Below are 21,497 nucleotides of genomic sequence, written 5' to 3' on the forward strand. Positions count from 1 at the left end.
CAGTCATTATCTTACTGGGAAAGAAGAATGAAAAGTGATTTGGTTGGATTGAAACATAGAAACATAGAGTTGGAAGGGACTTCCAGAGTTAACTAGTCCAACCCCCTGAGCAATGCAGGAAACTCACAAATACCCCCCCCTAAATTAACAGGATCTTCATTGCTGTCAGATGGCCATCTAGCCTCCGTTTAATAAGCTCCAAGGAAGGAGAGCCCACCACTTCCTGAGGAAGCCTGTTCCACTGAGGAACCACTCTAACGGTCAGGAAGGTCTTCCTAGCGTTGAGCCAGAAAGTCTATTTCTGAAGGGTAGCCACAGTAAAAGAGTTAGATTCAAGTTCAGTAAAACAAAATTTTCAGGGTGATTCCTTCTGTTCCTTTGGATTTGGGAAGATGTGTAGATTAAATTTGGCCTTATGGGGCAAATACATACTTATACACATATATGTGTATTTTTTTTTTTGTTAAAAAAGGAATTAAATCCTTTTCTCCCATCCCACCCAGCACTGCCTCTCATGAGAATCCCTTTTGACATATGCTATTGCTTTTTTTTTTTTTTTCAGAAAAGAAGAAATGAAAGAGATGGCCAATGGCACATCAGTCACAGAGTTCATTCTCCTGGGATTTCCGGAACTTCATAGACTGAATGGAGCATTTTTCGCCATATTTCTGTTGATGTATCTTCTGTCACTTACAGGAAACAGCCTGATCATCCTAGTTGTCCTCAAAGAACCTACGCTCCATACTCCAATGTACTTTTTCCTTGTCAACTTCTCCATGGCCGAGATCTGTTCCACAACAGCAGAGGTTCCCAAGATGCTGGAAAACGTACTGTCAGGAAAAACCACCATCTGCTTTGCATGCTGCATGGCACAAGGCTTTGTTGTCTTCTCAATGGGGGCTGTTGAACACATCACTCTTACCATCATGTCTTTTGACCGCTATGTGGCCATTTGCAAACCTTTGCACTACAATACCGTCATGACAAATCAACTATGCCTCCACTTGTTCTTGCTGGCTTGGGTTGGAGGGCTTACAGTAATTATTTCACAGTCCGCAGTTGTCTGGAGTTACCCATACTGTGGACAGAATGTAATTGACCACTTCTTCTGTGATGTTGGTCCTGTTTTGAAATTAGCCTGTGCTGACACAACTTTGATCGAGTTGATTGGTCTCTTATATGGCGCTACTATAATGTGGGGCTCCTTTGGCTTTTCATTGATTTCTTATACATGCGTAATAGCTACGATAATTCGGATTCCATCTGACACTGGGAGATCCAAAGCATTTGTGACATGTGCTTCCCATCTCACAGTTGTTTCTATTTTCTACATGATTCTTATGATTATGTACTTGAGACCTTCAACCCAAGGAGATACAAAAGTCAACAAAGTGGTGTCTCTCGTGCGCACCAGTTTCATACCCATGTTAAACCCTTTCATCTACACCATCCGAAACAAAGACTTCAAAGCAGCAGCGTGGAAAATACTGAGAAGAAAGTGTCTCAGTCTTTGACTGATGAAAGGAACTATGACTCTTGAAAGCTTAGACCCTGAGATTCTTGTCTCTAAGATACTACTGAACTAAAATCTAATTGTGAAAAAGTTGCTGTTCTACCATTTCCTCCAGTTTCCCCCCATAACATTCCTATTTACTACATGGCATCACTAACTATATGATTTCACTAAATTCCCCCATTGATTCCAAGTCACTCAGGGGTATTCTATAATTATAATCCTTTAGTATCAAACTATAGACTTCAGTCTACTTCAAGGCTTTTGTATTTTCTTCATGGTAAGGCTTTGTTTAAACATTGCCTTTTAAGCGTAATGTGTTCTTTCAGCCCTCACATCTGTATTCTCACCAATCCCTAGGAAGGGCTATCTGTCCTCTACAGGACTTTTTTTAAAAAAGAAAAAGCCCAGCAGGAACTCATTTGCATATTAGGCCACACCCTCTGATGCCATGCCAGCCAAAACTGTGTTCATGTGCATTCCTGCTAAAAAAAAAAAAAAAAAAGCCCTGGTCCTCTTCATTTTATTTTATTTCTTATTTGGAATTAGAGTAGTAGATTGCAAATTAATGTAATGAACAGTAGAACGTTATGTAATTTGGAATGGCATATTGGATTCTCTGGTCTGGGGACAGGGGAAATAACTCTACCCAGCCAATCGCCCTACTTCAAAGAAGAAGATGCTATAAAGTCACTCCCATGTTTGAGAAGGAGACGGTTGGAGAATCATGGCAGGGCCTCAGTCAATTACTTTCAGCATTCCACAATTAAGGATACATCTGTCCATCAGTCTCCAATTTTGACATATTTATTTCCTTCACTATGTTCCCCCGTCCCACCCAGAATTAAACCCAAACAAATGGTAACCGTATAAACTAAGTTTGTTATTCTTGTTTGGTCCTTGAATCTGTTAAACACCTTCATTATGCTGTATGCTAATTTACTGATCACCCTCTGTCTATATGTACCTACTGGTCATTTCCTTTTCATTGTGTCTGGAGTTACAAATAAAACTTTGTCGGTCTTAAAGGTGCCACTGGACTCAAACTGCATTCCAATCCATTAATATCCTCTAAACTTTAGGCAAATACTTTGATAAAGCAATCCGATGGCCAAAGAGGGCAGGAGGAGGCGGTGCTGCATCCTAAGTAGTTGCTGGCCGCCCCCTGCCCTTTGACCCACCCCAAAGACAGCCTATAGGGCCAGCATCAGGTTAGGGCGGGCCCCGGGTTCCTGCGCTTGGTCTGGCCCCGCTCCCTCCACCAGCAAAAGCCTGCCTTGCCTCTTACCCCTCCCCGCGGTGCCACAAATGGGGATCAGGGTAAGTCCACATCTTTGCTTTTCCAGGGTTTTGCAAAGATTAATGATGGTAGTCTGTGGATACTAAAGTATATAGAAAAGCAGTATCTTGTAGTATCGTGACTATAAATGTCACTAAAGAAGAGTGCCTTGTCCCATTCAGTGAGGCGAATGTCTCACACATTTACTGGAGAGCCAGTTTGGTGTAATGGTTAAGTGTGCGGACTCTTATCTGGGAGAACCGGGTTGGATTCCCCACTCCTCCATTTGCAGCTGCTGGGATGGCCTTGGGTCAGCCATAGCTCTGGCAGAGGTTGTCCTTGAAAGGGCAGCTGCTGTGAGAGCCCTCTCCAGCCCCACCCACCTCACAGGGTGTCTGTTGTGGGGGAGGAAGGTAAAGGAGATTGTGAGCCGCTCTGAGACTCTTTGGAGTGGAGGGCGGGATAGAAATCCAATATCGTCTTCTTCTTCTTCTTCTTCTACACTAGTTCAGGAATTTGGAGGATCAAATATGACAGGGGTGGCCAACAGTAGCTCTCCAGATGTTTTTTACCTACAATTCCCATCAGCCCCAGCCAGCATGGCCAGTGGCTGGGGGTGATGGGAGTTGTAGGCAAAAAACATCTGGAGAGCTACCGTTGGCCACCCCTGAAATATGTTATGGTGGCTATGGGAGTCACTGTCCTTATCTTGTTGCTTCTGTTGAAATCCTGAGTATTTATGTTGCATGTCTAGGCAATGTCTAAAGTTCAGTCATTATAGGGTTAAATATGTTTACACGTTTCTATTGTTTAGCTGCTTCAGGAAGGGATGTCTGGCTCACTGCCAATGAGATGAGCATGGATGGAACGTTAAGAAGAGGGTTGAAAATGACGGTTGAAGAAGAGCAGTTCGATGAGCTCCACCACCTTTTCCCCTACAAAACGACCCCTGGCTATGTGCCATGTGCTTCCTCATTATTTCTGGTGAGTGGTTTCATACATTTTGTGGGTGATTCTAAGTGCAAATGTCTGGACAATAAGCTTCTGTGGAATATTTTGTGGAGGAAAGGCAGCATGGTGTAGATCCTGGCAACTAAGCATAGGAAGGCAGTGGCAAACCACCTCTGCTTCTCACTTTACTTGGAAACCTGTTGGTGGGTTGCCATAAGTTGGTTGCGATTGGGTGGCATTTTGCATACATGGAGAGAAAGGGGGGGGAGGAGACAGAGAACTGTTGCTGCCTTTGTTCCATTTCTCTGAGATGCAATTCAGTTATTAGCTTTTGCTTTGTAGTCATCATGTGACAGATCATGACATTACGGATGAAGGGGAAATAGCTTCTGCAACTAATATTTATCAGTCTTTTTTTTTTAATCCTTCCTTCAAGAATCCTGGCTGGTTGATGTGCCTGAATCAGTGACATGAGGGTCCAGTCTTACATCTTCCCACCTCCTTTGAAACAGATGAGACACCACACCAAAGACTTCCCTTTTCTCCTCACAATAATAGTACTGCGTTCCAAAATCCCAGGACTTCACCAGCTGCTCTCAACTGAACTCTGCCCAATTTAGGAACTGAAAGAACTGAATGGGAGAAGCGGGGGGATTAGTGAAGTATCGTAACTGAAATGCTTCTGGTCCCCTGGAGGATAATGTATGAAGATGAGCCTGTCATAGGCTACTGTGCCTTCTCTAGCACAGTAATACATGGAAGTATCTTCAACTGTCAGAGAGTCTATCTTCAGCTTTGCTGTGGAGTCACTGGTGGAGGGGGTCACACGACCTTTAAATTCATTGGCAGTATATGTGGTGTATCCAGTCCTGAAGCTTGTTATGTAAACCAGTCCTTTCTTCTTGCCTTCACGGACCCAGTGCATATGGTGGTCATTAATATTGTATCCAGATACCACACAGTCCAGAGTTACTGAGCTTCCAGGAGACGCTAAGACCATTGGAGGCTGAGTCAAAGTGACTGATTCAGAAGAACCTGGTTTTAAAAGAGGAGAAATATTATAACTGTGGGTGGGAAGCCGTTGCTGGAGAACTATGCTCCACATAACATCCAGACAGACAATTAGAGGTTTTTGGTTTTGTTTAATACACAATATAAGATGACCCAGGACTTAACCTAAGGTAGATGAAACCTATTTTGTGACCTGAAAATTAGTAAACCTGAAGCAAGATGGTCATCTTTCATTGACTACGTTGTTAATATGAAGAAAGATCTTCGAGACATAGAAAATAAGGATGGTAAAGAAATGATACCATCATTCAATCTGACACAAAAGAAAAACAAACAAGTTAGAAATAGGGAGTGTGAATTCTAGTTTTCATTAGGTTGCTGTAATTGCACATAAATTCATTACATATCAAATGCTAAACATTGTTTAAAAACTCAGATTCAAAACTCAGTTTTTAGTGTGAATGTATATAGACTGAAATCTTCAAATTTCATTACAGAAGCTTGAAAATACATTTTTAAAAAGTTTTTAAAATATTTTTTTTAAAAAAGAAAATAGCTCAATAGTTTCATGTTGCGGTGAAATTAAGCTCTTAAGAATTTGGAATCCAATCCACTGAGTAACTAAAGTAAAGAAATATCAAAGGCTGTGCTGCTATTACTCACCAATTAATGAGAACCATAGAATAAAGCAAATGTTATGGAAAAAACACATGACACCTGTTAGATCTTTGCCTTGGGTTCAATAGAACTGATTTTCTGTATTTGCCGCAGACAAGGAGGTTAATAAGCCGCAAGTACTTATATAATCCAGGGCAAATATGTTAGTTTGCATTTCAGAAATACCCCTTCTCCCATCACTCGTTCCTTCCCATCTCCTTCCGACAGCCAATCAGATTATTTCAGCCACCCCTTTAGCTTTCCAGTTTTCATACTTCTGAATGAGAACAAGAGTATTTCATGAACATACTCTTTGGATTTGAAACAGTCCAGTTTCTAATATAAGTTGTCTCTGATCACAGTGAATCTACATTTGTACTTCATCCAACCACGTTGACAAAATTTGCTAGAAAAATAATAATGTTCAAATGTATGGCAAAGATGTCAACACATTTAGATTTTTTTAAAGGTAGGGAGCTGCTGCAGTGTTTGCAACATTGAGGCAAAAGTGATGCAGTGCCCTTTTGCAGTAGCTCTGCATGGAGTACCAGATGGCGTTGCCAAAAACAGGTTGGTTCATCTTATTTCAGTGCCCATAGCCTTCCTATTAAGGCACTGTGATGCAAGGGTACAACTCAGGCTATGAATGTATAAAAATTTTGAGTTAAACCTTTGGTATTCCCAAGGGCCACTGATAGCAGAATGGGAAAAGATCTCTGTTTAGCACTTTGGACTTTCACTGATAGACTGTGCAGAGATTTGAATGGATGGACCAAGAATTCTGAGATCCAGTGTGGTTAGTGGTTAAAGAGACTCAGCTATGGATCCCTACCCTTCCATGGAAGCTTGCTCAGTGAGCTTGGCCCTGTCGTTTTGTAGAAAAATAGGTTGTGGAACTCATTAGCATAACTCATTAGCATATGCCACCCCTCCAACCAGCCAAAAACAACCTGACACAAGAAAGGAGAGCCCTGGGTGAGCAAGGCCTGCTTGGGCTGGCTAGAGATCCAGCCAGCCCAAGGAGGCCTCACTCACCTGAGGCTCTCCTGGGCTACCCCCCCCCCCCAGTCAAGAGGCCAGCAAGCTACCCACTGCCTAAAATCACATAAGAAGTGGTGGTGTGGGCTTCTCCAGGGGTTAATGAGGGTTGCTGGTGGTGTGGCAAAGCTCCTGGTGGCTGGCTGGCTGCCCGCTCTCCTAATCCAGGGATTGTTATGCAGCTGCACCTACTATTCCATGGACAAGGTAGGTCAGTGGGGAGGAGGAGGGGGGCCATCAGGAAGGTTCAGGAGCTTTGCTCCTGTGAGCTCCTGCTGAATTCAAGGCCTGGCTGTTGCGAAGATAAAATATAAGGGAGGTAATTGATGGAAGCTGCTTAGGACCACCATTGAGGAGAAAGGCAGGGTACAAATGATGCTAATTAATTAAATGATTTGACTCGGGGTCAGACTACACATTACCCTTTTTGGTTAGTTGTGTCTGCATTTCCTGGACCTAACTTGTTTTCCTTACAGACATGCCACAGCTTCAGGGATGCCTGCTGATGAAAAGGAAGTGGTTCACTGGTACAGCATCTGCTTGGCATGCAGAAGGGGCCAGGTTCACTCCCTGCCATCCCCAGTTCAAGGGTCAGGTGGGAGGTGATGTGATAGAATGTCACGAAAAACTCCGGAGACCCACTGCCATTTTGAGTAGACAACACTGAGCTTGATGAGCCAAGGGTCTAATACATCATCATCCAGTTTCATGCAGCCTTGCATTTTCAGTATAATATGATCTTCAGCTGTGTGAGTCTGGAGATTTTCAGCCCAGGAGATCTGAAATCCAGATTCACTTTTAAAAATATCCCATCTCCTGAAACAACCTGTTTTGTTTGTTTGTTTTATTCCTCTCCCCCATTCTTTGAATCAAGAGAAAGCCACCGACTTTGAAGTGTGAATTTGATTTAATTAAATGTTGTGGATCGAGATGGGTAGTCATATTAGCCTGCCTCGTATCTGAAGACGTGAGCTGTGACTCATGAAAGTTCTTATTCTACCACACCTTTGGTTAGGCTTTAAGGCCTTTAAGGTGCTACTGGATTCGTCCGCTTTTCTTCGAATTTAGCATTGGGTTTGTCATGGTCCCACAGTGCCCCCTACAGCATGGCACACAAGCGACAGCCCCTCCCCCCCAAAAAAAGCCCATAAAGCCACTCCTTGTGGTATCAGTCCCAAGCTCACAGCTGCAGCAATAGAAGTTCAATTTATGCCAAAAGTGCAATAACGAAACTTCCTGTGGTTTTCACAGAATGACCAAAGAAACTTCCTGAGAAACTGAGTCTAGTGTTGCTCTCTTTACTAAGCCTTTACTGCCATCTCCTGACAAATGTGGAGTAGAACATTCTCTCCTCCCCCAATATCTTTCCATTCTGCTGGCATCTGATCATATGACAAGTTTACTGCTGGACTCTTAATCTACTGCATTTTAAAATTAGGACTAGCTATTAATTGTTGATTTTTTTTTTTTAATCTGAGCTACTAATGAACCTGATTTTCCTGTCTTACTCTAACATCAGACAGAAAGCACAGTACAGAGGAAGGCAATTATTTTCATTTCCCAGGTTGATCATTTCCTCTAATATGAAATATTCATGCTGGGTTTGGCCGGCAGGTGTCTCCACAGACCTTACAGCATCCAAGGATCCCCAGACTCAGCCATAATTCATACGTGATACTTGCCAAGTACATTTCATTCTTAAGTCTGCCAAGCATGGATTGCAGAATTTTGCGTATTTCACAGCTACAGATCCTGAATTCAGTAATCTCGAATCTCTGACTGATCCTTCCAGAGTACACCAAGCTGCATTTGTTGGACCGGTCTACCTGCCCTGCCTTTCCATTTCCAGCGGAGGTATTATGTGCCTTTGTCCAGAGCGTTGACTTTTGAAAGCTTATACCCTGGAAACCTTTGTTGATGTCTAAACTCAAATCTGGCTCTTCTACTGAAGACTAGCACAGATCCCTGTGTACTTATGTAATCCAGTTCTGTGGAAAAGCATACGTGTGGACTCAGATCTTGACAACTCAATGACAAAAGAGCATCAAGTGATGCTCCAATAAAGGACAGAAGTCAGCTAGCAATTCTTTTATTTTATTTTTGGTAGGTCATGTGTGTTTGTGTGCACACGTACACCTGGAATCAACTGCAACCTCTAGTGACTGGACTACTGGGGGCCTTGGAGACCTTCAGAGAAGTTGTTGGATAAAGCCTGCCCTCACCTCCCAACTGCTGGTGTTCCAAGGAGATCTCCCATCTGAGTACTTGCCAGAGTCAGCCAAGCTTAGGTTCCAAGATCTGACTTGCCTGGGCAATCCAGGTCAGGGTGTAATTCTTCTCTTGAAAAGTGTTTTTTGCAATTTCAACAATGGAGGTGGCAGAGTGGGGGCTGAGAGATGGGGGGGCCTTCTGGTAAAGCGATCAAAAGTCTTTCCCACAAAATCATTTAAAAAAAAAAAAACACCAAACATACTGGAGCTACTCAGACAAACAATGAAACATTGGGCGTTTTCCCACAGAGCTCACCGCGGAGCGACGTCCCTCTTCACCACGCAGCGTCTGCGCGGATTTCCCACCAACTGCTCCGCAGAACCAGGAAGTGCCAGACCTTTTGCGTCGCAGATGTAAACCGCTAAAAACCAGTTTACATTAGCGACGCAAAAGCCGCGGCTCTTCCTGGTTATGTGGAGCAGTTGGTGGGAAATCCGCGCAGACGCTGAGCGGTGAAGAGGGACATCGCTCCGCGGTAAGCTCTGTGGGAAAACGCCCATTCATTTTTAAAGATCACAACTTCAAAGCCGGCCTTTTTAATAAACATCCCAAACAACTGTGATTTATTCATGGTTAAGGATCACCAGTAAATCTTTGATCAAATGAACTGATAGTCTCCTCTTTTTCATCATATATCTGTAAATGTCAATAGATGTTGTTGTTGTTTTTTTAAATTGTTCATATGAAAAGCTGATCAAGAGAAATACAGGATCGTTGAGAAAATGTCACAAGTCAAGTTGATCACAAAAACAAATACTTATCAAAGAATAATCACTCATAATTAGTCATACATAGAATTTTCCACTCCATATTCAGTCATGTGAATTAGTCAAACACTGATTTGTGTTTCTTTGAGGTCTGTTTCATAGTTGGGATTTAACTGTAGCCCAAATCAGATAAACTCCACTATCTTCATTCATTACAACCTGGATTCATTACACCATGGAGGACTAAGTACTTCTCCTAATTAGCTGTTCCCTTCAGCATACTGAAGGTCTTTCTTGCTCATGAGGAGAGAATTTGTCGTCCAGTCTGTGCAGTTGACCTGTCCTTTCTGAAATAAGCTGATGGCAACAGATACAGTCTGCCTTTCACTGCTTGATCTGTACAACAACCCTGTGAGAGAAGTGAGGTTGATAGCAGATAAATGGCTCAAGGTAATCAAGATGAAGGATTTGAACCGGGGGCTGTCTTACTTGTAGAATTCTAACCAGTACCCTCTAGTGTCTTTGAGTAAAATGTTTGAGTTGCACTTCACATCTTGAAAAAACTATAACATTCCATGCTTCTTTATTGGGTTATATTTATGCCATCAGAGTAAGGGAAATGGTTTCCTACATAAGCCATGATGACAATTTTCCTATGGAAAACAGCTTTCCTAAGATGAATTTTATGTTTTGGAACAATATCCCTTTTAGCTGCTGACATGTTTAACCCATATTGGTGCCTAAACTCAAATCTAGCTCTTCTGTGGACTAGCACAGATACCCTTAATACAATTCTGTGAGGCTATGAAAGGCTGTGAAAAAGCATATGTGTGGACTTGGACATTGACAACTCAGTCAGAAAAGAGCATCAAGTGATGCCCCAATGAAGGACAGAGGTTAGCTAGCAATTCTTTTAATTTGTTTTTTTGAAGATTGTGTATGTGTGTGTCTGTGTGTGCGTACCTGGAAAACATGACAACTTCTGGTGACTGACCTATTGGGGGCCTGGAAGACATTCAGAGAAGTGACTGGATAAAGCCTGCCATCACCTCCCAACTGCTGGTATTCCAAGGAGGTCTTCCATCCAAATACTTGTCAGAGTTGTCCCAGCTTAGCTTCCAAAATCTGATGAGATCGGGCTTGCCTGTGGTAGCCAGGTCAGGGCGTAATTCTTCTCTTGAAAGGTGTTCTTTGCTATATCAACAATGAAGGTGCCAGATTCGGGACTGGAAGATGGGGGGTGAGGCTTGTGGCAAAGTGATCATAAGTCTTTCCTACAAAATCATCTGTTTTCATAATCAAATATACTGGAGCTACTCAGACAAGCAATAAAACATTTATTTCTAAAGATCACAACTTGAAAGCCAGCCATTTTAATAAACATCCCAAACACCTGTGATTCATTCCTGGTTTACATTTACCAGTAAATTGACGAGGAAATGAATCAATAGTCTCCTCTTTTTCAATACCTGTAAATGTCAATACATGGTGTGTTTTTTAAATTGTTCGTATGAAAAGCTGATCAAGAGAAATAGAGGATTGTTCACAAAATTTGACAAGTCATCACAAAAGCAAATACTTATCAAAGGATTTTGACTTATAATTAGCCATACACAGAATGGTGTTTCTTTTGAGGTCTGCTACACAGTCAGGATTGAACTGTACCTTCAAGTTAAACTCCACTATCTTCATTCATTCCACCCTGAATTCATTACACCATGGAGAACTAGGTATTTCTCCTAATTAGCTGTTCCCTGTGATTCAGTTGAGGTCTCAGCAGAATAATGTAACATTTTGGGAAAAAGATAAAGCAAAGTAACCCAGTACTAGAGGCCAAAATGGAGAAGATCTCCACGGCTACCATGTATTTTCCTTTGGTGCTCAGGTAGGTTGGAATAAAAGACAACCAAACACTGAAAAATATCAGCATACTGAAGGTGATGAACTTGGCCTCGTTGTAACTGTCTGGCAAATCCCTAGCAAAGAACGCCACCGTCAAACTGAAAATGGAAAGAAGTCCCATGTAGCCTAAGATCATGTAGAACATGGTGATAGACCCTGGATTGCATTGTATCACTATCTCTTCAGTCAAGGACTGTGCATCTAAATTTGGGAAAGGGGGGAACGTTCCCAGCCACACCACACAAAACCCTGCTTGAATAAGAGAGCAGGAAAGTACAATAGAATTGCTCAGTCTTCTCCCAACCCACTTTCTCATGTCGGTCCCTGGCTTGGTGGCCATAAAAGCTACAACCACAGTGATGGTTTTGGCCAACACACAAGAAACAGCCACTGAGAAGATGATGCCAAAAGCAGGTTGCTGGAGCCAGCAGGTTAGTTTACTTGGTTTTCCAAGGAAAAGCAAAGAACAGAGGAAACAAAACAGAAGGGAGACCAGAAGTGTGTAGCTGAGATCTCGGTTGTTGGCTTTGACTATGGGGGTATCTTGGTACTTAATAAAAATTCCTAGAACCAACAGTGTGATTATAGATAAGGTAAGAGCAATGGAAGTCAACGAGATGCCTAAAGGTTCTTCATATGATAGGAAGTTTGTCATTTTGGAAATACATTGATCTTGATCCTTGGTTGGATACTGATTTTCCAGACATACAGCACAGTCATCCATATCTGAAAAAAAAAGAAAGAAAGAAAGAGCGGCCATGCCACTGTCAATACAAATATTACTTAGCAAATTCCATGGGAGCACTGAGGGAGTTCATTAGTCTTCCTCCTCTTAACTGGCTCTATATAAGGAGATCGTCATTTGAAAATGCATCTTTATATTCACTCACTGTTTTTTTTCTTTTTTAAAAAAATTGAAATAATCTTTATTTATGTTGTCGAAGGCTTTCATGGACAGAGTCTATTGGCTATTGTAGATTTTCTGGGCTATGTGGCTATGGTCTTGGCATTGTTACACCTGATGTTTTGCCAGAAACTGTGATTGGCATCCTCAGAGGTGTAACCCAGAATACTGGAATTCTCTCTGGGTCAAACTGAGAAGTTGGTAGGGAGGTAATTTATATCTACTCAGACAGCTGGGTTAGGTCTGAGACATTATCTTGTGGGAGCTTCCTGGACTGTGACATGCAAATGGAGGAGCTTACCTGAGGTTGTTCTTTTGTGTATGGATTGGCTATAGAAATTCTTATCATATCAGTAGTGCTGTTGTAAAACATATTTTTAAATTGCAAGTACCTAAACCATGGGAGCTTTACACCCACTTTTTTCTCTAAATCCTCCTTACTGATAAAAATACCTTTATGAACAAGATCAATAATTCTATATATATCCTTTCCTCTTCTGTCTTTAAAAGTATTAAATTCCTGCCTGGAGGAAAACCAATCTTGATTTTAAAAAGAAGTCAAGTGCGAACATACTGGGAATAAACGCTTCCTATATTTGTCCCAAATTTGTAATGAATTATCTAAAAAGATGTTTTTTTAATGTTTACAGGTTTATAATTTTTAGAGCTCCAGACTAACTCCTGCAATGAAAGATGCGCTGCATAGGATTCCTCGACAGCTTGCCATGACATATATGCTTTTCCCAAAATAACTATGACTGTGCTAGCCAAATTCAAAGCAGTACAGTAAAACTTCAAATCAGTCATACCCAAACCACCAGCTTACATCGGTCGACACAGCATATCAACATTAATTCTTGCATTTTTACCAACCCAGAAGAAATCATTTAGAGATCTCTCCCACATTCGTATTTGAGATTGTGGGATATGAACAGGAAGAGCTCTAAACAAAAACAGAAACTTTGGCAATAAAAAACTCTTAATCAGGCTAATTAAACTGAACTGAACTAGGATAAGATTTAATTAAAGACAGATATGTAGACTTGAACCGAATGGGTGAATTGACAGTGAAGGAAAGCATTTGGACTGAGATGACCTCCTTCCAAATACTGCTGATACCGAACAGAAATTGCCACTCCTATAGGCAGCATGGAAGAGATGGTGGCGTTAAGCGTTAGTTAAATAAAAGGGTAACCATGCATCTAGCTAAATGACTGGATCTGAATCAATGTAGAATGCATGTGCACTTTGTTACCTACCCACATGGTTTGAAATCTTCCCTTGTGGACAGGGAGCACAATCGTAGCAGCAGAATTTCTTCCCTTCCTTCTTCCTCTTGTGATAGCCAGGCTGGCAGTAATCATTGCACAAGGAAAGGGGCACCCCCTGCTCCACTCAAAAGACAGAAAAATTGGGCGGAAGAAATTAGATTCTTGCCAATTAATTGATATGGAAATCAGCAACTAGATAGCTACATTAGAAGAACAGAAACATTCAGAGCATCTTGCAAGTCCTTCTCTCATCTCAACTAACCTTATTTTTGCATGCTGTTGTCTGGTTGAACAATAGTGAATGAATGGGAGGAAAGAAACTTATTTTTCCCATGCTTCAACCCCTAGCATGAACTGCATCTGTCTGTGCTATAGAAATATGTTTTTAAAAATGTATCAAATGTAGGTGACCAGCGAAAAGGGCATCTGGTCCTCCCTCCACCAGAGAGAGAGAAAGAGAGATTATGAAGTTTAATAATGTTAGAACACTTTTTGTATCCCAAAGTTGTTAATGATACACATCCTAATCAAAGATAGACAAGGTCACGATACGGAGCAAAGGAGATTTCCAGCACCCACATCACCCATCTGAAGACTGGAGTCACCCACCAAAATACCCATTCAACCATACTTGGCTCATATTCCTTGGCCATGTAATCATTTCCTTTTGAATGATGAATTCTTGTCCTGCAAGAGCCTTGGGATCCACTCTTCCAACTTTCACTCTGAGAAAGGACTTGTTTGGAAAGGTGATGAAGTTTGTTATGTCAAATCCAGTTCCCATTTCTCTCTTTGCATTAAAAGACATGGTTTCTCCTTCTGAGTTATTAAACACAGTGCCTTGAAGGACTGGATGGAGCTGGTTGAAATCAAGGGTGAGAATAATGTCATTTATAACTATTTATCAGGCAGAACATTCAGAAGGAAATTCATTTCTCCTCCACCCCATATGTCAACCAACCTCTGGTCAACAGTGGTTCAGAATGGACCAAGATAGATATTATCTTCCATCAATTGATGGAAACAGAGGCATTTTTATGGTGGAAAGATTACCTGCCAAGTTTGAAGATCTAGAAATTCCACATTTTTCCTACCCGGAATTCCTCTATAGATGGATCTCGATGAGTACATGGCATGCAATGCATGTGCCACAGCATAGACAGCATTATAGATACTATAGCTATAACCACTCATGTCCATTTCAAAAACTGCCCGAGGGAGATTCACTAGCCTCTCCTCCCCAGTACATGCATCCGGGATTTCCATTCCCTTCTGGGGACTCTGAAGTGTACAATCAAATGCTTGTTCCCAAAAGGTCTTTAGAAAACAATCTACTTTTTTCCATTTAGGGTGTACATTCTGAAGAAATATCTGAAATCCAGCTATTTCATTTGAGTGAGCTGTGAAGGAAACCGCACCATCAAAGTATTGAAAGTTCCAGTACTTTTGACTGCCTGCTAATGCAAAATCAACCTGGCCTGTCAGAATCCACACCTTTCTATAGGAGGCATTTTCCATATATCCAGGATCTCCTATAAACATATAACCGATAAATATGAGAAAGGTACTTAATTCTCCGTAGAAGATATATGCATTCGCATTGCTCTCTGTGAAAGGTCGAAATATATTTGAGAGTAACTCATTAACATCAAATAAATTGTCCGTGCCGAGTGTGTTTGGACATCTTTCAGTGAAGGCTGAACAGATTCCATGTTTGGAAAGCAGTGGCTCCAGGACCTTCATGAAATGTTCTCCATTGTCATTATCCACAGCAAACAACCCGACCCACATCCAGCTAAAATGCTGAAGCAGCCAGATAATCCCTATATACTGATGTTCTTCATTTGAGACCATGCGGTAAAAGGAATGGAACGGTTTTGTATCCCTCTCCTCTGGGGCAAATGAACCATATGTTAGCTAAAAGGAAAATTGAGACACTCGACAATTAATTGTATGGAGTGTTGACATGCTTGTGCCTCTTTGTGCAATGAACAGTCGCTGAAAGAAACTGATCTAATGAAGAATTAACATGCCAATAAAGGTTATTGTACTGTAGAAAAATTCAGTTACACTGAGTGAAAATTCTAGCTGGGAATACAATGTTGTTTTGCCCCGCCCCCAACACTTTTTTTCCCCAGGTGAAGACACAGGATAACAATATATGGGATAAAATAGATTTTGTTAAAATGTCTGGTCTGCATCATCAAGCTATGCCATGAACTTTGAAGAACGGGTTGTATTAAGAATGCGAACTCCAGTTTGGAGTAACCTTGTAGGTTTTGAGGAGGTGCTTGTTGAAGGTGTGTGTTGAGTACCAAAGACAACTCAGCAGGAATATGATGCCGTAGAGCACCCCAGGCCCCACATAGAGGCTAGAAACCCTGAACTGTAACAAAGGCACTCCATTGGCTGTCAGTATTTAGGGCAACTTCATCGTGGCTCCTGATTTGACTGGAATGACCAGAAAGTTTTGTTTTTATTATTCCAGCCTGAAACTCAAAACTCTACTGAGAGATGTACCCCCTCATCCCATGCCGTTAAGAAAAAAAAATATGCTTGATGCCACAAACCATTCTGCCAATCCAGGTAATGAAGGAGTGATTTAGAAACAGTCCTTCATCCATTGATGATTCAAGGTGTTCGTCAGTTATCTCTACATGGGTTCTAGCAGTTACCCACTTGGATCTTGCCATTCCTAATTATGGCTTAACCAGTTGTTGAACTAGGACAGGCGTATCAGAAATTGTTATGGGAAAGAAACTTCTCAGAAGGACATTGTCATTCCTCCTGCTTCCTGATATTTCTTATTTGTCTGAAGTAACTTGCCTTAGAGAAAGCCCTGTGGCGCAGAGTGGTAAAGCTGCAGTACTGCAGTCGGAGCCCTCTGCTCACTACCTGAGTTCGATCCCAGTGGAAGCTGGTTCAGGTAGCTGGCTCCAGGTTGACTCAGCCTTCCATCCTTCCAAGGTCGGTAAAATGAGTACCCAGCTTGCTGGGGGGAAAGTGTAGATGACCGGGGAAGGCAACGGCAAACCACCCGGTAACAAAAAGTCTGTCGTGAAAAAGTTGTGAAAGCAACATCACCCTAGAATCAAAAATGTCTGGTGCTTGCAGAGGGGACTACCTTTACCTTGTCTTTTCTTTTCTTTTTTAACTTGCCTTAATTCTTGTACTTTTGCAAGTCACACAGTCTTGATTTTGCTGTTTGTTATACCTCTCCCTTCTTCACACACCAAAAAAGAGATTAACCGCCTACCTCAAAAATGTGAAATTTCACACTGCAAAATATGTATCCTACCTGTGGAATCTTATAAAGACTGAAGATATCTTCCATTTGAAAGGAGGTATCAGAGGAAAAACCCCCAATGACAGCCATCAGGTTTTTATGCGTGTCACACATATAATTGGGGAAGCTTCGATGTATCTTGAAGATGAGGTCCAAAGAGCTAAGATAGGTCACTCTCGCATCATAATAGCTGTCCGAGATGTGGAAGCCAAGTGTGATATTGGGCAAGATCTGGGTATTCTCATTGACCTCACTGATGGCGAATTCCAAGGCCAGGACATGCTGGTACAACTTAGTCACAGCACTGTGGATAGACAAGGTTTGTTTTATGTGATAATTCTGTATGGCACCCCATTTTATCATAATATTGATCATTTTGTCTCTGACTGAATTAGTTTGATAAAAGGTTGTATTTTGATATATTACTATTTTTTTCTAAAATATTAAACATATCTTTGTTTACATGAAATGCCTTTGGGCTTTTCTAGAATATATTTTTCTGTGAAGTTATTTAGGGGGGGATAAAAAGAGAGAGGATAAACTGTCTTTTGCCAGGTCAAAGCAGTGAATGAGAAAAAGAAAGGAAGAAGTTCAACAAGTGGAAAAGTAAAACCAGGAAAAGTATAACAGAAAGGAGGTGCATGCATAAAAGAAAGGAAGCAGTTTTACTAAAGGACTCCTATTTTTAATAAGAGTTATTTTTCATTCAGTAAAGAAATGGTTTCATTGCATTTCAGGATGTTTTGAATGGCAGGCAATCCTAATCCAAATTTCTTCTCTATTCCGCTTCAAATCCCATGCCTGTTTAATGACCTTGATTTTGGACATTGGCAATATTGTTATTGATGTTTGCCATCAAGTCACAACTGATTTTTGTTTACACTGTTGAGTTTCCAAGGCAAGAGATGCTCAGAGGGGGGTTACAATTGCCTACCTCCATGTCATGTCTCTGGTGTCCTTTGGTGGTCTTCCATCGAAACTCTACCAAGGGCCAATCCTGTTTATCTTCCAAGGTCTGACAAGATAGGGCTAACCTGGGCTATCCAGGTAAGGTACCTGGATAGCCAGGTTAGCCTATCTTGTCAGACCTTGGAAGATAAACAGGATTGGCCCTTGGTAGAGTTTCGATGGAAGACCACCAAAGGACACCAGAGACATGCCACTGGAGGTAGGCAATTGTAACCCCCCTTCTGAGCCATCTTCTTGCCTCTGGAAAGAAAGTCCCCTGTGCTAAACACCAGTCATTTCCGATTCTGGGGTAACGTTGCTTTCACGTTTTCATGGCAGACTTTTTACGGGGTGGTTTGCCATTGCCTTCCTCAGTCTTTTACACTCCCCCCCACCCCCAGCAAGCTGGGTACTCGTTTTACTGACCTCGGAAGGATGGAAGGCTGAGTCAATCTCAAGCCGGCTACCTGAACCAGCTTCCACTGGGATAGAATTCAGGTCATGAGCAGAGAGTTCAGATCACAGTACTACAGTACTGCAGCTTTACCACTCTGTGCCAAAAGGGCATTAAATAAAAAAATGTCCTCTGGTACTTTGAATACATTTTGCCAGTACTTCTTTTCACTACAGAACAACACCATATAACAAAAAGAGAATATTTCTTACTTTTACAGCTCTGACATTTTTGAGAAGTATTATTTCCTGTTTTCTCGCCAAGATCTTTATGCTATCCTGGACTGACTTCTAAGTTCCTAAGATTCTTATTACTCTATTATTACAAACCTTAACTCCAAATAGACTTTTAAAATAATAACAGCATCCTAGAGAGCAAGGGTCGGTTTACAAGTAACGAAAGGTCCATAAATACAAACAAAATTCTAGATCAAAAATTCATTTTTAAGGGTCCTACGCTGTCCTAACCAAACTGGCTTTTGAACAATCTCTCTCACTCTTTTTCAGTGTGTGTGGAATTCTGTTAGTTATACAATTGTAAAAGGTTGAAACGTATAGAAATATCATATAAAGTGTTTGCAGGTTTGGTGCTTTTAAAATATTCTTTCTAACTGGTAGGGTTGCCAGATCCTCCCCCACATTATGACGGATCAGGGTAGGGTATGCCAGATCCACGTTGGAAAACTCCTGGAAATTTGGGGATGGAGGATAGGGTTCTCGGTGAGGTACAGAGACAAAGAATCTCCCCTCCAAACTGGCTTTTGAGCAGTCGCCTCCCTCCTGACTCTTTTTCGATGTATTGAATTTCTGTTCTTTACATCATTGTAAATAATTACGTCTGTTATTTACATAATTGTGCTGTATAGAAGTGTCACAACGACATAGTAGGTGGTTTTGGTGCTTGTAAAGTAGTCTTTCTAACATGTAGGTTCCCCAAATCCTCCCAGTGATGAGAAATGAGGGATAGAGTAGGGTTTGCCAGATCCAGGTTGGAAAATGCCTGGAGCCTGGGGAGGACAGGGATCTCAGTGGGGTACAGAGACATCGAGTCCATCCTCCAAAGCATCCATCTTCTCCAGGGGAACTGATCACTGCAGTCTGGCAACTGGTTTACTTCTGGGGGATTCCCAGGTTCCTACTGGCAGCTACCATCACTACTACCTGCCCTGGTCCTGCTTTCCAAAATAGATATTCTATTGTGGGAGAAGATATTCAACATACTTTGTAACAGACAATAGTGAACAAAATCCACAAATGGATTGGAAGGGTAGAGAGGCAAATCTGGGAGCACTTTCTTGGAGAATCCTGTCTCTTGTATAAATAACTCATGGGTTTTGTGATCTAAGCTCACAGAAGAACTTACGTGGGAACCTCAAACAAGTCTGATGAAGGGTTTTTCTTGAAGTCTATGTCACAAAACACATAGCCAATCTGAGAAACAATCCCACCAAGCAGGAAGTTCCCTGGTTGGTACAACTCATGAAGGTTAGAGAGGGCACCTCTCAGAGGGCATTTGTCTGATTTGCTGGTCATGGAAGTCTGTAGAAGTGGCACGACCATGAATGCTACCATCTTATGCCAAATTTTCTCTACAGATGCTGGTCCTCCTGGTCTCATCCTCAGTACTGGCTCAACCCAAACAGTATCTTGGCTTTGTTAATACCCTTTGGACAAAGAAGCACGTCCACCGTTCTTTCAGCATCAACTGGATAACAGAGGCCACCTGAGTGCCAAATGAGTCTGCAAAAGCTCTGATTTCTCCTCCACCTTATCAAAGCAAAATTGGGGAGTTCAAACAGACAGAGCCCTGCCCCTGCTGAGCCTTTTCTCCAAGCTGTTAATGATGAAAGGATTCTTAATCATCATAGTCTGGCTAGATTATTTTCCTAGCTTCTTTAGAAAATCTTGAGCTGTGTCCGCAGGAACAAATTACAGTAGTTTAGATAATTCAAGAAGAAATAATTGCCACAGTAATCTTTGAGGTTTGAGAGGTGCCACAATTTGGTTTAATTGATTGTTCCAGATGTGGCCACAATTTTCTTGTACTTCCTCAATGGGACATATGGTTAACTACCATTGATATGGAAAATATCTTGATGATTTCAGGGAGTAGAAACTGTGGAGAGCAGGGCTTTAGATAAGGGAAGGAACTCATTGGGGATATGAGGCCATAAAGTCCACTTTCCAGAGATGCTATTTTCTCTAGGGAAACAGCTACAAGTCAGGAAGAACTTTATCGCATGTGTAGATCTTGTCCACCCCAATGGAGCAACAAGTGGGAGATGGTTTTGAGATATCTATGGTAATCAAACACCAACCAGAAAGTTAAGCCCCAAAGTCATCTTTTACAGATGTTCCATTTTCATGTGCATACTACCAGAGGAGTTCCACCTTAAAACAAAACAAAACAAAACAGGCCATTTTTAAACTGAGTTGACACTTTTATTTAATCCATTCATATATACACTCCAAAATAAGAATATGAGGGGGAACTTGAAAGATACTCATATTTCAAATAACTTTGACGAAATCGAAGGAGTAAAATACACACACACACAAACACACACATTTCATATTCCCTCATACATTGATTGGGATATGTACTTTTGAATTAATTTTGAGGTGGTATTTTCTTTTTCCAGATCAGCTTCTTTATTGGTCTCAAAACAGCAACTTATATTTAGACTCTTGAAGACAGTTGTGTGGAGAGGACATCTCATGAACTCCACCTGTTTGGTTCACCCGATATTTCCTGAGCATTTTCTCAAAACCAACTCTAGGCTCATGCTGCGTATCATTCATTCATTCAGTCATTCATTCAGTCATTCATTCATTCAATCATTCAAAACATTTTTATGCTGCCTTTCTACCCAATTAGGGTTCTCAGGACAGCAAACATTTTTTAAAAAATCCAAACATTTGAACAATTAAAAAGATATTGTAAACTATCAAATGTTTAATAAAAGCTCATAAACAAATACCAACAGAGTCAAGAAGGAAGGCCAGTAACCATTTTGGGGGGTACACAAAAGAAACTGCAAAAATCTTCACCTGCTAGCGAGAGACTATGACAATAAGGCACTGGGGGAGGGAGCTCCAAAGTTTTTGTTCCATGATGTAGAAAGCCTGTCCAGTCTCAGATGGTCAGAGCTATCAAAGCAAGGTCTCCAAAGTTGACTGGTGTGCACAGGTCATGGTGCACTGACTTCCATAATAAAGAGAAACCCAGGGAGATGGATTATCAAGAATTGTTGTAGAGTGTGGTCAGGGACCCAAGTGAACGTGTCTTTCTTGTTCATGAGGAGA

At 41.4% G+C, this 21,497-nt stretch overlaps 2 protein-coding genes across 2 annotated transcripts; one reads left to right on the forward strand and one right to left on the reverse strand.

Annotated features, from left to right (window-relative positions):
• The first annotated feature begins 581 nt into the window (after positions 1 to 581).
• Positions 582 to 1,514, forward strand: LOC132582984 (olfactory receptor 6X1-like). The gene has a single exon (XM_060254648.1). The coding sequence runs from the start codon at positions 582 to 584 to the stop codon at positions 1,512 to 1,514; it is 933 nt and encodes a 310-aa protein (XP_060110631.1).
• Positions 1,515 to 11,153: 9,639 nt separating this feature from the next.
• On the reverse strand, positions 11,154 to 19,763 carry LOC132582985 (vomeronasal type-2 receptor 26-like). The gene is made up of 5 exons (XM_060254649.1): positions 19,555 to 19,763; positions 16,803 to 17,094; positions 15,073 to 15,421; positions 13,493 to 13,627; positions 11,154 to 12,055 (listed from the first exon to the last, which is right to left on the reverse strand). The coding sequence occupies exons 1-5, from the start codon at positions 19,761 to 19,763 to the stop codon at positions 11,154 to 11,156; spliced, it is 1,887 nt and encodes a 628-aa protein (XP_060110632.1).
• Between the last annotated feature and the right edge of the window lie 1,734 nt (positions 19,764 to 21,497).

The sequence above is a fragment of the Heteronotia binoei genome, chromosome 15, assembly GCF_032191835.1.
Source record: "Heteronotia binoei isolate CCM8104 ecotype False Entrance Well chromosome 15, APGP_CSIRO_Hbin_v1, whole genome shotgun sequence".
In the NCBI taxonomy this organism is placed as follows: Eukaryota; Metazoa; Chordata; class Lepidosauria; order Squamata; family Gekkonidae; genus Heteronotia; species Heteronotia binoei.